General features: G+C 47.4%; 1 protein-coding gene and 1 pseudogene across 1 annotated transcript; both read left to right on the forward strand.

The window, feature by feature from the left end:
- Positions 1-9,792: 9,792 nt before the first annotated feature.
- On the forward strand, positions 9,793-10,729 carry LOC137145563 (olfactory receptor 14A16-like; annotated as a pseudogene).
- A 521-nt stretch (positions 10,730-11,250) lies between these two features.
- On the forward strand, positions 11,251-11,826 carry LOC137145555 (olfactory receptor 14C36-like; the record flags this gene model as incomplete). Its single annotated transcript, XM_067536406.1, has 1 exon — positions 11,251-11,826. A coding segment is annotated over one exon (576 nt), but the record flags the coding sequence as incomplete, so codon positions are not given.
- Positions 11,827-14,593: the final 2,767 nt, after the last annotated feature.

The following is a 14,593-nucleotide window of genomic DNA, read 5'->3' on the forward strand; positions in this document are numbered from 1 at the left end:
GCTGCATCTGCAGAAGTAGCATGTGGGTGAGCATTGAAATAAGTCTACAAATTCATCCGCGTGGCTCTTATGTGGCTTATGTGAGAGTTTCTCTCTCTCCTTTCTTGTATAGCCCTACCTGTGTATCTGGAGCTCTACAAATCATAGAAGTGCTCCTAAAAGCATCTAGCTGTCTTGGACATGCTTTCAGGCTGATATTTTCAAAGCTGCCTAAAGGATAGGCACACTCAGTCTGCATTAAAATTAATAGGAATTGGAGAACCAAATCTTCTAGCTGACTTTGAAAATCTCAGCCTCATTGCACAAATCTACAGAAGCCAGGGCAGCATCTTCTGCAAACTCAAAAAAAGGAAGAAAATAATTCCCTTCATCAGCTGGCACGGACCCAATGTCAGCAGCACCTGACCTATTGAGGAGTCTTAGTGCATCCCACTAGGCACCTCATCCTCTTTGTAAATCTAGACCTTAGGCCACATTTTAGAAGATATTTAGGCACTCAGTGGGATTTTTCAAAAACACCTAGCTCCCAGGGAGAACTGGGCTTCTTAATGGTTTTCTAAATGTTACCCTCTACTCAGACAGAGAGATAGAAAGAGAAATAAAAAAGGAAGAAAACATGCTAATAGGAGATTTAGTGGATGTGAGAACTCTACACTTCTCACACGCACTGTATTTTGGACTTGTTGTACATATGTATTGTGTCTTCTGCATTCGTTGCGTTTGAATTTTGAGCTACATTCAATGTGTATAAAACCTAAACCTAGGACTAAAATGAGGGTTTTTTTGTTTTTCATCCTCAGCTGTTTTCTTGGAACTTGTCTCTAAGTTGCTTCTTCTTGGTGTGCAAATTAAAAATAAAGCTGGAAACCAGTGTGTGGAGAGGACTGGACCCATTTATGAGACTGGCAAATGAAAAGTGAAATTTAACAAAACAATAAAAACATGAAAGGAAAAAAAAGTTGGGCCCTTTGGAAACCCCAGCCTCGAAGTCCAAGGAAATTAAAAATCCATGGGAATTAGACACCTAGCTCCCTTTAGGCCTCTCTGAAATTCCCAGCCTAAAGCGGAGGTGTGATATTATGTTCATTCGTTTTTGCAGAAGGTGAGTTTAACGGTTATATACCACTTAAGTCCTAAAATATTTATTATATTTGCACACTTAGCCCGAAAAACTGATCACCACAAGACACTATTGAGATCAACAGCTTAGTAGTTTTCAGAAAAGGATCAGACATTTACATGAATCATGAACATTGTGAGTTGTATAAACCCCCCTCACCATCGTCGTCAAGGACTAGTTGTACATTTTCCTTTCAAGCTTTTCTTTGACAGAAAATTGGGTTTTCAAGGGACCTGCACAGGGGTAAACATCACCCTCTAGATGGGAAAGGGAGCTTCTGCAACTGAAAACCTGCTTACAACAACACACAATCAACTGGGCACCAAGGAAAGTAATTCTACTGGGCCAGAAATGTATAGAAATCTCACTACATATAGCGATGGCCACTTTGACATCACTTGGTGTCTGAACCACTGACTCCAGCGGAGCTACGGCTGGTTCACTCCAGTTGGGGAATCTGGTCCATGGACTCCAGGGCAGGTAGAGCAGATTCACAGCAGTCAGGGATCTGTCCTATTTAACGCTGTGTGGATCTCTAACAATGTCTCGAGGTCTGGCTCCATTGTGGTAAGAACTGTGCAGGGTCAGTCCTTGCCCTAAGGAGCTGATGCTCTACATCGCCAAAGGAGGCATCATTATCCCCATTTTACAGATGGGAAACTAAGGCACACACACATCGAATGACACAGGGAGTCTACGGCGGAGCTGGGAACTGAGACGGGCTGTCTGGAGTCCCACTCCAGCACCCTCAACACAGATCCAGCCTCCCGTGTGAAATATGGAGCATGGTCTTTTGTAGCACTGAAGGGCCTGTCCAGGATCCCTGTCAAGGTTCATGGCCCCATTGTGCTGAGTGTGGCACTAGACAGACAGACAGAGTGTGCTCCAAAGACGGGACGTGCTGACAGGAGACAAGACGTGTTCATGTGGCATAGCAGGGGACGGGGTGGGGGTTTACAAAAAAAAGACACGGGGCCACATACGTAATTTTCTTTGTATGAGCTGAAGAGCGTGGACAGTTCCAAGGGGTGGGATAAGGGCATGGACGACCAATGGGCTGATGCAGTTTGGCCGTTGCTATGTCCCTAAAGAACGTCAAACATGCTGGATTCTTCCCTGGGATCCCTTCTTATAGGAGCCTGAAATTCTGTTTTTCCTTTTCCTTTTTGCCTTAGAACATTAGAGCCACAGTCACGGCCCAGGACCCCATTGTGCCAGGGGCTGTACAAATACAGAACAAAGACACAGCTCCTGCCCCACCATGCTAATCCCATGTCCTCCCCTCCCCCCCCCCAGCAGTCAGAATGGCTTTTCTATGGCCCCTGTGACTGCAGCCCCACCTCCAACCAGGCCTGAATGGATTTAGCCTTGCCACCCTGGGTTTTGTGCAGTCAGAAAATAACCCTCATGAACAAATGAATGCCAAGTGACTTGTCCAAGGTCATACAGTGATCTGTGGCAGAGATGGAAAAAGAACCCAGGAGTCCTGACCCCCCAGCCCACCTTGCTCTTACCACATGAAAGAGAAATACAATGCAAGAGTCATGCATGCCAAGCTCTGCTTCTCTAGCCATACGAGTATGGGAACAAACGCCCCCAGAAGAAGGGCTAGAACCCAGGAGTTCAAGCGTTAGACCCCTACGCTCCTCCCAGAGCCACGGATAGAACTAGAAGTCCCGAAAACCATCTCCAAGTCAGCCAGTTCTCAGGCAGCTCCTGATGAAGGCAGGATAAATCACAGCTCAGGCCTGGGCAGTTTCCTGCCCCCCCGTCTCATCAGGGTGTCTTTCATCTTCTTGTTCCTCAGTGTCTATCTGAGGGGGTTGAGGGGTGGGGCCTGTTTCTATGACTCATTTGTTTAAATTTCTCCTTCAGCTCAGACGGAGCTTTTCTCTCTGCAGCGTCTTATAACCTTGCACCTTGTTTCTGCCATTCCTCCTCTTCACTCCCCCGCCCGGCCCCTTGTGTATTTCTCTCCTCAAGGTCACTCACAGCTGAGCCAATATTCAGCTGTTGACTTTTGCTGGGTTTTTAAGCACATGATGATGATGCTCCAGGGGACATTATTAGAAGCCTGTTTTGGGCAAAGTGAAGATGACCCACGTATTTCTTTAGTGAGGAGAGCCCGGGGGCCTTGCTTGAATGGAGCACTCCTGCAGATTGCACCTGGTGCTGGCAAAGACCAGTACACGGAAGTGCCTTGCTTCATTGAATGCACCAATTCTGGCAGAGCACTGCTCTGGCTGGTATCTCAGACCTGGCCTCTCCCCACATGCAGCCCCCCGCCAGTCAGTCTGAGCCCACTGCTCTGCTAGAGGATGCTGCTTTGCAGAGTGTGGAGCGGGCGACCCACTCGGATGTGCTTGGAGTCAGTGCTAATCCCAATGTCCCAGGAAAGTTCTCGGGGGCACTGTGCTGGAGGGAAGAGGGTGGGGGGCTCGGTAGATAGCCCTGTTCTCTCTGGGCATGTCTACACAGGGATCAAAAACCTGCAACTGACCTGTGCCATCTGGGGCTGTGTGGCAAGTCTTTTATCCCTGTGTAGATGTACTCTCTGAGTCAGGGTGCAGGGCATCAATGCAGTGCTTGGGTCATTAGTCATGGCCATTGGCGAGGTTACGGCACATTTTGATCAAAACAGAGGTTTGAAGCTTCATTTCCTGGCTAAATTCTAACACAGACACTTCTTTACATTGTAGATACAGAGACAGCTCTAACGTAAGGCCGGTCATATCCCCAGCTGGAAAAACTCACCAAAGCACCATTGCAGTTAATGCCCCTAGGTCTTTTTACACTGAGCACATTCACTTTGACTTTTGGCTGTAATATGTAGACGCCAAGGGACATGTCTATCAGACGACATGTGAGCAGGTCTCCTTTCAAAGCAGGGCTGCGTGGGAAAAGGTTTTCCTGTCTCATGAGAATATTTGACATTTTGAAATTTGTCAGAACGGAAAAAAGCAAAATCTCAACAGTGTAAACTGCAAAAAATTCACTTGGGGGAAAATAAATGTTTTATTCTGATCATTTCAAAGTTTTTCAGTCAATATTGACCTTCTCCCCTTTTTAAAATGTCTAAACCAAGAGCGGTTTTCACTCAAAACCCTTACAACTTTCTGGTGTGACAAGATTGGAACGTGATGCTTCAACAATCTAGAACATTTTTAACCAAATATCTATCTTTTGGGGTCAGGTGTTTAATTGAACCCACATTGTTTAATGAGCAGTTCTGTTTTAGAAAAATTGGCATTAGCCTACCAAAAACATGCCTCCCCCCAAAAAAAACCCAACGAAAGAGATCCACACACACAAAACACCAGAAAATTCCTGACCAGCTGAATTTCAAAGGTTCTTTTTCCTGGCATCTGGCTGAGCTAAGTGGAGGGTTGGGGAAGTGTGAGGAGCCTTGGAAAGATCCATTTCTACTTGAGTACATGCATCGCTCTGGGTTCCTCCGTGGCCCCTCATTTACAGCAGTGAATCTAACCTCACTCCTGTGAGGGACAGAAGGGTTTTCATCCCCATTTCACAGGCTGAGCAGCAGAGGTTGTCAGATGCTCCTTTGACATGCCCAGCATAGATAACTCACCCCAAGTCACCCAGGCAGTCTGTGGCTAATCTTGAACCCAAGTCGCCCGAGTTGCAATCTGCCCACAACAGCAAGTTGTGTTGCTCCTACAAATGGCAGGAACTCTGCTACACGTCGCTGAGCGCTGCATCCTGGCAGCTTGTCTGTTCACACGCCATGTGCACACACCCGGGCACCTCTCCATCACAGAGAGCTCCTGGAACGCAGCCCAGCACTGCACCCGCACGAGCAGCCTTTGCAGGAGGAAAGGTCTCTGCATCTTTCTGAAGAACCCTGGCCCAGATCCTTCGCTGGTGAAAATGACCCCAAGGGCTGCAGCCCTTTTATCTGATGCCATGGCTCTTGGCTGCTCGCAATCTGGGCAGCGTTCAGTCTGCAGACCTAGAGGTGAAAGGTTTCCTAGGACAGCCTCAAGTCAAGTGCCCCAGGTCTAGGCCAGCCTGGCAGATCTCATTTATACTTATTGCCTCTATTATGGCCTGGAGACCCAACTGAGACCGGAGCCCTGTTCTGCCAGGGGCTGCACAGACAAACAGTACCAGCGAGAGCAGGACCCCACCTGGCCGGGTGCCACCCAGACACACACAGCCACAGAGATCAGGACACCAGCGTGCCAGCACTGCACAGACAAACAGTAACAGAGCTCGGGACCATCACAGGGTCTACTCACCGCTAGGCTGCCTGGGGAGTCTCACCTTCCAGGCCCAGCACCTCCTTCTGCTGCTCATCCATGCTCCCTGCCATGTCTCTGAAACTCAGAGTGCTCTATCTTCGTGGCTTGTCCCTCTGGCCAGGTCATTAAAATCCTCCCCTTCCAGGGTAGGAAAGTCCCAGCAGACAATTGTCCGAGGCAGCCTTCTGCTCCATGGCCGGGTCTGTGCCACTGCCCCAGTGGCCAGAGTGTCGGTGGGCTAGGGGGCTGGCTGGGAAGGCTGGCCAAAGTGGAAGGGAAGGGATCCAGCTGGGGGGTACTGCCCAGAATGGAGGGGCTGAAGTGCCTAGGGAGGCAGAACAGAGTAGGGGGCAAACAGGACTGGCTGGAGTGTGCGGGGGGTTGAGGGGTCCAGCTATGTGGGCTGGCCAGAGTGGGAGGCAAGGGGTCAGGCCGCAGGGCTGGTGAGAGAAGGGGGGTGAGGTACTAGCTACAGGGGCTGACAAAGTGGGGGGCAAAGGGTCTGCCTGAAGGGCTGGCCAGATTGTGGGGGGTGAGGGGCCTGGGTAGGCGGCTGGTCTGGCCTGACTAGGGGGTGAGGATGGGGCTGGCTGGAGGGGTCGGTCTAGAGTGTGGGGGGCCAGAGGTATGACTGGAGGGGCTGTCTGGTTGTGGGGGGGAGGGGAGTGGCCACAGGCCTGGCGAGAGGGATTGGGCCAGTGTTAGGGCGCGCAAGACTTTGTAACACGAAATCAGTATAGTTTGACAAGAGCAAGGCCCTAAAAGCAATGCTAAGCCAGAAAAGCAAGAGTTAAGACCTCTCAGGAGCAAAACCCAGACGCTGCCCTCTGCCCGACCTTAGGCCAGAGGAGGAAGTGCCTTGGGGTCTGGAGCATCCTGAGACGACCACAGACATTTGCTAATGCTTGATAAGCTAAAAGGTCCCTATTTTAGTAATAATAAAGGAGAAGTAAGACTATGGCTGAGCTCTCTTTGAAGTAAACAACTAACGTCACCTTATTCCAGAAGGTCCCTAGCTAACTACCAATAAACTAATAGCAACTAAGTGTTAAGGCCCAATCCCTACTGGGATTGAGATATACGTCATGTATTACTGGGTAAAGCTTGCTGCAAGGTGAGGGGGGAAAGGGTATATCAATCCCCGAGAGCCTTCCCAAGCGGAGACTCTCCGTGGATCCGTGGAGGCGCTAGCGGATGCCTCGGGCAGGCGGTTCCCGTACGTCACCCGCTTATCAGAACGAAGTATGGGTCTCCCTCGTTCTTGGTGATAAGCGTCCCTGCACATGCTTAAATAAGGCTAGCTTCTTACATCGATGGGCCCCCAGGAGTATATTGCTGTAGGTATCCTCTTGGCAGGTCTCTTCCTTGCTTAAGGTTCACTTCTCTGTTCACTAACTGCAGCTGCTGCTGCGGTTGCTCAGCTCATGATAATAAGTTCTGTGCCTATAAGTTGCTACTTTATATCCTTGTGGTTAATTGTACTTTCATTGTACTTTTCATCTTAAGGCTTGTGCCAGAGCTTCAGTTCCTGTATGGTAAAGGGCTCCCGCTTTTGTCTTTCCTATGCTATCTGTTGTTACTTTATATCCTTGTGGTTAATTGTACTTTCATTATACTTTCCACCTTAAGACTTGTGCCGGAGCTGCAGTTCCTGTATGGTACAGGACTCCTGCTCCTGTTTGTCTTTCTTATGCTATCTCAGGTAATAAATAAGCATTTTGACATCCTTTTGCCAGTGTGCTTCCATTCCGCCACCGAGATAAAAATACCGAACACTACAGCCAGAATATAAAAGAAATATCAATTACATTAAAATAATATATTTGTAAAAAGTTTCAAAGCATATCAAATACACTTTAAAACTCAAAACTTTAAAAACTTCCGAGTGGCCCCCACTATCTGCCCCCCAGGGCAGGGCTGACAGCAGTCTCACTCCGGCCATGCGGCCACCCCAGCCTGGGAGTGAGGGGTGGCCCCCTCCTGGGCTCCCAGACCCACAGACAAAGCCCAGGGGGAACCACTCCCATTGACACTTGCCGGACACAAGGCTCTTGCTCTTGTTGTACGGGGGGTAGGAGACCCCAGGAAGAGTTCAAATAAAACTAAGTTTTTCATAAGCCCTCATTTACACCATCCATTGTGTATTATTCCTCCAGTGCCCGGTCTTCTCCCCCAGGTTACAGTTGGGGCACCTGAGGCACGGAGAGCTGAGGTAATTCAGTTGTGTAGCTGGGCTTAGATCACAAGAGCTCCAGGTGACTTGACCTCCTCTCTACAACCCCTGCTGCCTGGCTGCCCTTGTTATCATTGTAGGCTGGGATTGTCAAGGCAGTCGAAGGGAGTTAGGCCCCCAAGATGTGCATGCCTTACTCTCCCTTAGGCTCCTTTGCAAATCCCAGCCTTCATAGTTCTGAAAGTCAAGAGAAGCCCAGGCCTTGGAAGATGCCAAGAGAGACCCAGGGCTAGAATTACAAAGGGGTTTAGGCATCTAAAGAAGCTGAGAGTTTCCTTGTGGGATTTGCAGTAACACCTCAGCAAGTTAGGTGCCTAAATCCCATTGGATGCCCATGGGATTTAGCTACCTGGCAGACTTAGGAGCTTTGGGAAATCCCAGGATATACCTGCCCCCACCTTTAGGTGCCCAAATCCCTTGGTAATCCCGGTGCACAGAAAGCACAGAAGCTGGGCTGGAGTCAGGAAACCCTGGGGGAGATCCAAGGGCCTGGGCTAGGCAGGGGGTCAGACTGGAGGAGCAGAATGGCCCCTTTTGGCTTTACAATGGATGAGTCTATGAAGTTTTGCCTCTGGGCCTCTGCTTCTGAGCTGTTCAGGTCTCTCGAGAGTGAGCCCTTAGGAAATAGACATGGGCAAATCACCTTCCCGCAGCATCGCTACTTTAATGCAAGTGACGCTCAAAGCCAGCTACACACTGCTCAGCTGCAGAGAGCAACCGGTCTGAGTCTAGTTCTGTCAGGTCATGCTCAGAGTGAGGGGTGAGATGACTCTTACACACTTGTGTCCTTGGCGTCTAGATAGATAGATAGATAATGACCGAAGAATCCTGGAGCTGGACGACCAGAGTCATCACCTGTTGGAGAAAAATCCACAGAGGCCAGTACAGTAGGTGTGCTATGTCAATTAAATATTGTGTGGGGATTAGCATACAAGGGAAATTCAAAGAACACGAATCAGAATTGCTGTCAGCACTCGTTAAGGATTTCACTGTTAAGTTACTCAAACAACTAGAGACAGTCAGAAGAAACAAAAATTCCTCCCTTCGAAAATGTCAACTTTTCATTGGAAACCCCAAACCCATTTTTTTCTCCTTTAGGCAACTACAAACTTTCAGCTGAAAAGTGTAATTTTAAGATGAAAACCAAACAGGATTGCTTGTTGAGTATTCAATTTTCCAGCATAACAGATTTTTGAATGAAAACAGACACATGGTGAGAAAAATGTTGTTTTGCTGTAAACCCAAATTTTCCATCCAAAAAAGCAAGCAACCAACCAACCAAACAACCAAAATTCAACTGAAAATTTCCAACCAGACCTAAACTTCAAACAAGGGTGGGGAAACTTTAGTGTTGGCTAATAACACCATAACTAGAAACCCATTGATTCGGTTGCAGCTGTTTGATTTCTGTTTCAAAGGAATGTAAAACTGAGTAATGGCAAAGCCGATACACACAGAATATGTGTTATAGGGACTAGGAGCTTTGAACCCAGTTTCAGAGTTGCACCCAGCAGCCAGATCTGTCTATCCTGACATGGAGCTTAGATGGACAGGGAGGAGGTCACTGGGACTAGAAACCTCTTTGTCTAGCACCATATCCAGGCTCCATCACTGCTGACAGCAGAGCACAAATACTGTAACGAGGTGCACAGAATATACACATAATAATACACAGCCCATCCCCCAAAGAGCTCACAGTCCTAGTAGACGAGGCAGAGAAAGGGAGGGAGGGAAAGAGAGTCACTGGGAGGGGAAGTGACTGGCTGAAGGTCATACAGCCGGTCAGTGGCAGAGGCAAGAACAGAACCCAGGTGTCCTGACTGTCACTGACCCGCAGAGCACAGACACAACGTCACATAGGGAAACGATACAACACAGCAGTAACTGAGCAATGCCAGGTTGTGGCTCAGATCTTCACAGGTGTGAAGTGACCCAGCTTCCAAGACGTGTGTGGATTGACATCAGTGGGATAATGCACCGGACTAGTCATCTCATTCTCCGCAGCGAGGAGCCTTCACCGCCCCTGCTCAGTGGATGTGATCAGGGCTGTGCTTTGACAGTCACGTCATCAGTTATCATGGAGAGAGGAATCAGGGTCATTCCCTCGGTCACTCTAATCCTCACCGTTGCCCTTCTCCTTCCCTCCGCAGGCAGGACACAATGTGCTGAGGAAGAAAATGTCCAACCGAACCACCGTGAGCGAGTTTCTTCTCTGGGAATTCTCTGAGGTGCGGGAGCTGCAGATTTTACACTTTGTGGTGTTTCTAGTGGTTTACCTGGCAACCCTGATGGGGAACCTTCTTATCATCACAGCCATAGCCCTCGAATGACACCTTCACACCCCCATGTACTTCTTCCTGATCAATCTGTCCATTATAGACATTGGATTCATCTCTGTCACCCTCCCCAAATCCATGACCAATTCCCTCATGAACACCAGGTCCATTTCTTACGCTGGATGCATTGCCCAAGTCTTTTTCCTCTTCTTCTTGTTGGGAGCAGATTTTTTCCTTCTCACTGTCATGGCATACGATCGCTACATCGCCATCTGCCAGCCACTGCACTACGAAAGAGTGATGAACAGGGGAGCTTGTGTCCAAATGGCAGCCGGGGCCTGGGCCAGCGGTTTTCTCTATGCTGCCCTGAACACCGGGAACACGTTTGCAGTATCCTTCTGCAGAGGCAACAAGGTGGATCAGTTCTTCTGTGAAATTCCCCAGCTACTGAAGCTCACCTGCTCTGACTCCTACCTCACTGAAACTGGGGGTCATTCTCTTTAGTATCGGCTTAGCCTTATGCTGCTTTGTTTTTATAATTGTGTCGTATGTTCAGATCATCAGCACGGTGCTGAGAATCCCCTCTGAGCAGGGCCGGCACAAAGCCTTCTCCACCTGCTTGCCTCACCTCACTGTGCTCTCCTTGCTAGTATGCACTGGTTGCTTTGCCTACCTGAAACCCCTCTCCAGCACGATGTCACGGCTGGATCTCGTGGTGGGTGTTTTCTATTCTGTGCTGCCTCCAGTGATGAATCCCATCATCTATAGCATGAGAAACAAGGAGATCAAAGCTTCCCTGCGGAAAATGACAGGGTGGTGGTTATCCACCAAAATTTAAAGGTCCATCTTTTTCCTCCGACTGTGATTTCATTCTGTGTCTGTATAGAAATGTAATCAACGGGTGACATTAGTGTCTTTGTGAGAACATGCTTTGCAATCTCTTTACATGCAAAGGGGTATTTACAGTGGCGAAAATGCACACTGTAGGAGAGTAAAGAGTTAAAAACTGGACAAAAGGTCAGGCCTAAGTTATAGGGAATGGGGTCAAGGCACGGGGAAACCTTGTTTCCGTTATTTGTAGTGTTTCTGGTGATTTACCTGGCAGCCCTGATGGGGAACCTTCTCATTGTCACAGCCGTAGCCCTCAACCAGCATCTTCACACCCCCATGTACTTCTTCCTGATGAACCTGTCCATCCTAGACCTTGGCTCCATCCCTGTCACCATCCCCAAATCCATGGTCAATTCCCTCATGAACACCAGGGTGATTTCTTATCCTGGATGCGTCACCCAAGTCTTTCTTTTTGTCGTCTTCGCCGCAACTGATCTCGCCTTACTCACCGTCATGGCGTACGAGTGATACGTCGCCATCTGCAAACCACTGCACTATGAGACTGTGATGAACAGGGGAGCTTGCGTCCAAATGGCAGCTGGTGCCTGGATCAGTGGCATTGTCTATTCTGCACTGCACACCGGGAACATCTTCAGGTTCCCCTTTTGCCAGTCCAACGTCATCAATCAGTTCTTCTGTGAAATCCCCCAATTACTCAAGCTCACCTGCTCTGACTCCTACCTCAGTGGAGTTGGGTTTATTGCCTTTGGTGTGTTTATAGGTGCAAACTGCTTTGTTTTTATAATTGTGTTGTATGTTCAAATCTTCAAAGCAGTGCTGAGAATCCCCTCTGAGCAGGGCCGGCATAAGGCCTTCTCCACCTGCCTGCCTCACCTCAGTGTGGTCTCTTTGCTACTTTTCACTGGCTCCTTTGAGTACCTAAATCCCACCTCCAGTTCAGCATCAAATCCAGATCTGCTGGTGGGAGTTCTCTATGCCGTGGTGCCTCCTGTGATGAATCCCTTCATCTATAGCATGAGGAACAAGGAGATCAAAGCTGCATTACAGAAACTGATTGTGTGGAGGATATTCACCAAGAATTAGGATGTCCGTCCTTGCTCCTTGACTGTGATTTCATTCTGAGCTTCTTTATCGACTGATGACAAAATTGTCTCCTTGATATGCGTGTAATATGTTTATGAAGTAATAAAATCCAGACTAACTCCACTGAAGTCAGAAGAGTTAGTGAAGGGTTACAACAGAGTAAATAGGATCAGAATCTATATATCTATCCAGAAATCTGCCTATGCACCTATCTGTTTATTTTAGAGGTTTATACTGCTACCATCACCACGCGACCTGAGTACATTGCACGGAATAACAATAGTCATAACTAAGTCCCCAGTGAACTTCATGAAGTTTCTGTCTCTTCTCCTTTTTTGACATAAAAATTGTGTTTCAGGTATGGGTTGTTTGCTTTGTGTTTGCTTGATTATTTCTTTTTGTGTGTGTTATTTTTTTTATTGGGTGGTTGATTCGTTCCTGTGCTCCACGTGGTTTATTTGTGGGGTAGGAGTTTGGGAGTGTGGAATACTGTTGTTTAAATGGGGGTGTCAATTATTTATCATCTATTCGAGATGCAATCTCATCATACCTTTGTTGAGGTTTTCTGAGGCTATGTCTACATTGATGGCGGCAAAGTCACCGCCGTGAGATCGACTTATCTGAATCAACTGAGCGGTCAGTGAAGACCCACTAAGTCGACGTACTAAAACCATCTCCTCAAGTGGCGTATTACTTAATATTACTTAATATTAATGACTAAATAATATTAATGACTAAATAAATGAGCCATACTTTCAGTTAAAGCCCTATTCGTATTCTTGTTCGGTCACCCCCGCCCCTCGGCTGAGGCAACTCCTCTGCTTCCAGAGACCCACATTGCTAAAGCTAAGGCCTTTCAGGCTGCTCTGAGTCCACGTGGTGTCAGAAGTGACAGGATTCTGGAAGGTTCTGGAGGATGGATTTTATGTCCACATTGTTCTCTACCACGGACCAGTCAGTGATTAAACAAGTGGTTTCTCTTTGGAGGGAGGATTTGGCGGGTTTTCATCCGTGTACAAATCCTTGTCGTATTAACAAGTGGATCCCTTTTTACTCTTCCACTGATCAGGATTGGAAGATAATTATTTGTTGTTTAGGTGTTTGGAACCAAATTAAAACTTATTACTTCTCTGGCACAATAAGAGCAATTCTTCATAAGCCTTGCTATTGCGCAGGCGCAATAGTTTTGGGGGTTCTCCATGACTGAATCTCGCTCTTGGGTTCAATTCCTAGCTGGGAACAGTTCGGTCACATTTGGATTAGAACCTATAGACCCCATTAGGAGATTATTGAACGAGATGACAATTTGTCTTTTTACTGCAAAAACCGGTTTGGTGGTTTGGACTAGACCAGGTCCCGTTAGAGGTATTGTATTGTCCCATTGTTTTGCTTGGCACATAGAAACAGGACCCTGGGTACAGCATCCTCCTTTTTGGGCCAAGGGCAAAAAATCTCAGATAATCACATTTATAAGAACTGTAGATTGTGGCCTAACACTCAAGGAGAAAGAGAACCTTGTTAAAGTTTTACGGTACGCCAGAGGTTTTGTTAGTATTTCTGTTGAATAATGACATTCCCTGAGGGACTGGGTTCTTTTGGGTCTGAGCTACAGCTCCCCGAATCCCAATGCCCTTGGAAAAATCATGATCATAGACTTGACTCAACTAATCAGGCAACATTGCTAAACGTTAACTTTCATGCTGGGCAACAAGATCATTCGCCTATAGAAATACATTTTACTATATGTAATGACCGAAGTTCAGCTTGGGGAATGAATAGGATAGTAATGTTGACTTTGTCAGGATGGGGATGTTTATGGAATGCTTGGGGACGCCCGGGCTCTCCATGGATTGGCCATATTGCCGCATTCTCTCAGGATCTGAACTTTGCGCAAGGGAACCGGCAGGTAAATTTGGTGGCCAAAAGTCCCTCAAAATGCCACAAAGTAAGTTTTTCTTTCCTTAAAGGAAAAGGTAAAAAATCATTGCAGGAAAGATTGGATTTCTTAGCATGGGCCAGAAAGCATCATCTTCCATTCTTGGGTGATGTAACGAAAGGCTCCTTTACGGAGGACAAGAAAAAGATATGGGCCAACTTAAACAAGGGAAAATCTAAGGTAAATGGAATATTGACCCCTCGTGATCTGGAAGGTCTGGCTTTGCAGGGAAATGTAGTATTGGCAATGGCAAATTTAGGCCCTTCAAAGGACAACAAAGTTTTGTCAACTGTTTCCTTGTCCTCTGAGGCTTCAGTTAAAGCACCCTCAGTGCCTCCGGAATACCATGAAGCCACAAAGGATGGTCAGGCTGCTCCACGGCCTGATATGCCCTTACTGGTGAGACCATCTAATCTCTTTCCCAAACCCAAAGGATTGGGAAGGGTCCTAAGAGTTTCATATAAGAGAGATATCGGCTATGGGACTCAAGCCACCCTTACTAGCTTAGATAGGGGAGAGATAGATCGCATAGCCTCAGAATTAATTCATCTCAAAATTATAATTACGGGCCCCGAAATCATATACTATTACTTAACACAGCAAGTAGGGGGAGGACTTACTAGCAGAGGGTGCAAACAGAATATTAACTAGGGGATTTGGAGGAAACAGTAATGTAAATATGCGCTTGGCACAATATCAAGAGATGCTTCCTCCGGGCGGTGTAGTTAGTCTCATAGGAGGCCTTATTTTTGCTTTCTTAAGTTCCCTCAGGGATTGGATTTGACTTACTCCAGAAATCAATCTTCTAAAGTACTTGGGAGGCATAAAACT

This window comes from Emydura macquarii, unplaced genomic scaffold, assembly GCF_026122565.2.
Source record: "Emydura macquarii macquarii isolate MOO-44397 ecotype Brisbane River unplaced genomic scaffold, CSIRO-AGI_Emac_v2 contig_3571, whole genome shotgun sequence".
NCBI lineage: Eukaryota > Metazoa > Chordata > Testudines > Chelidae > Emydura > Emydura macquarii.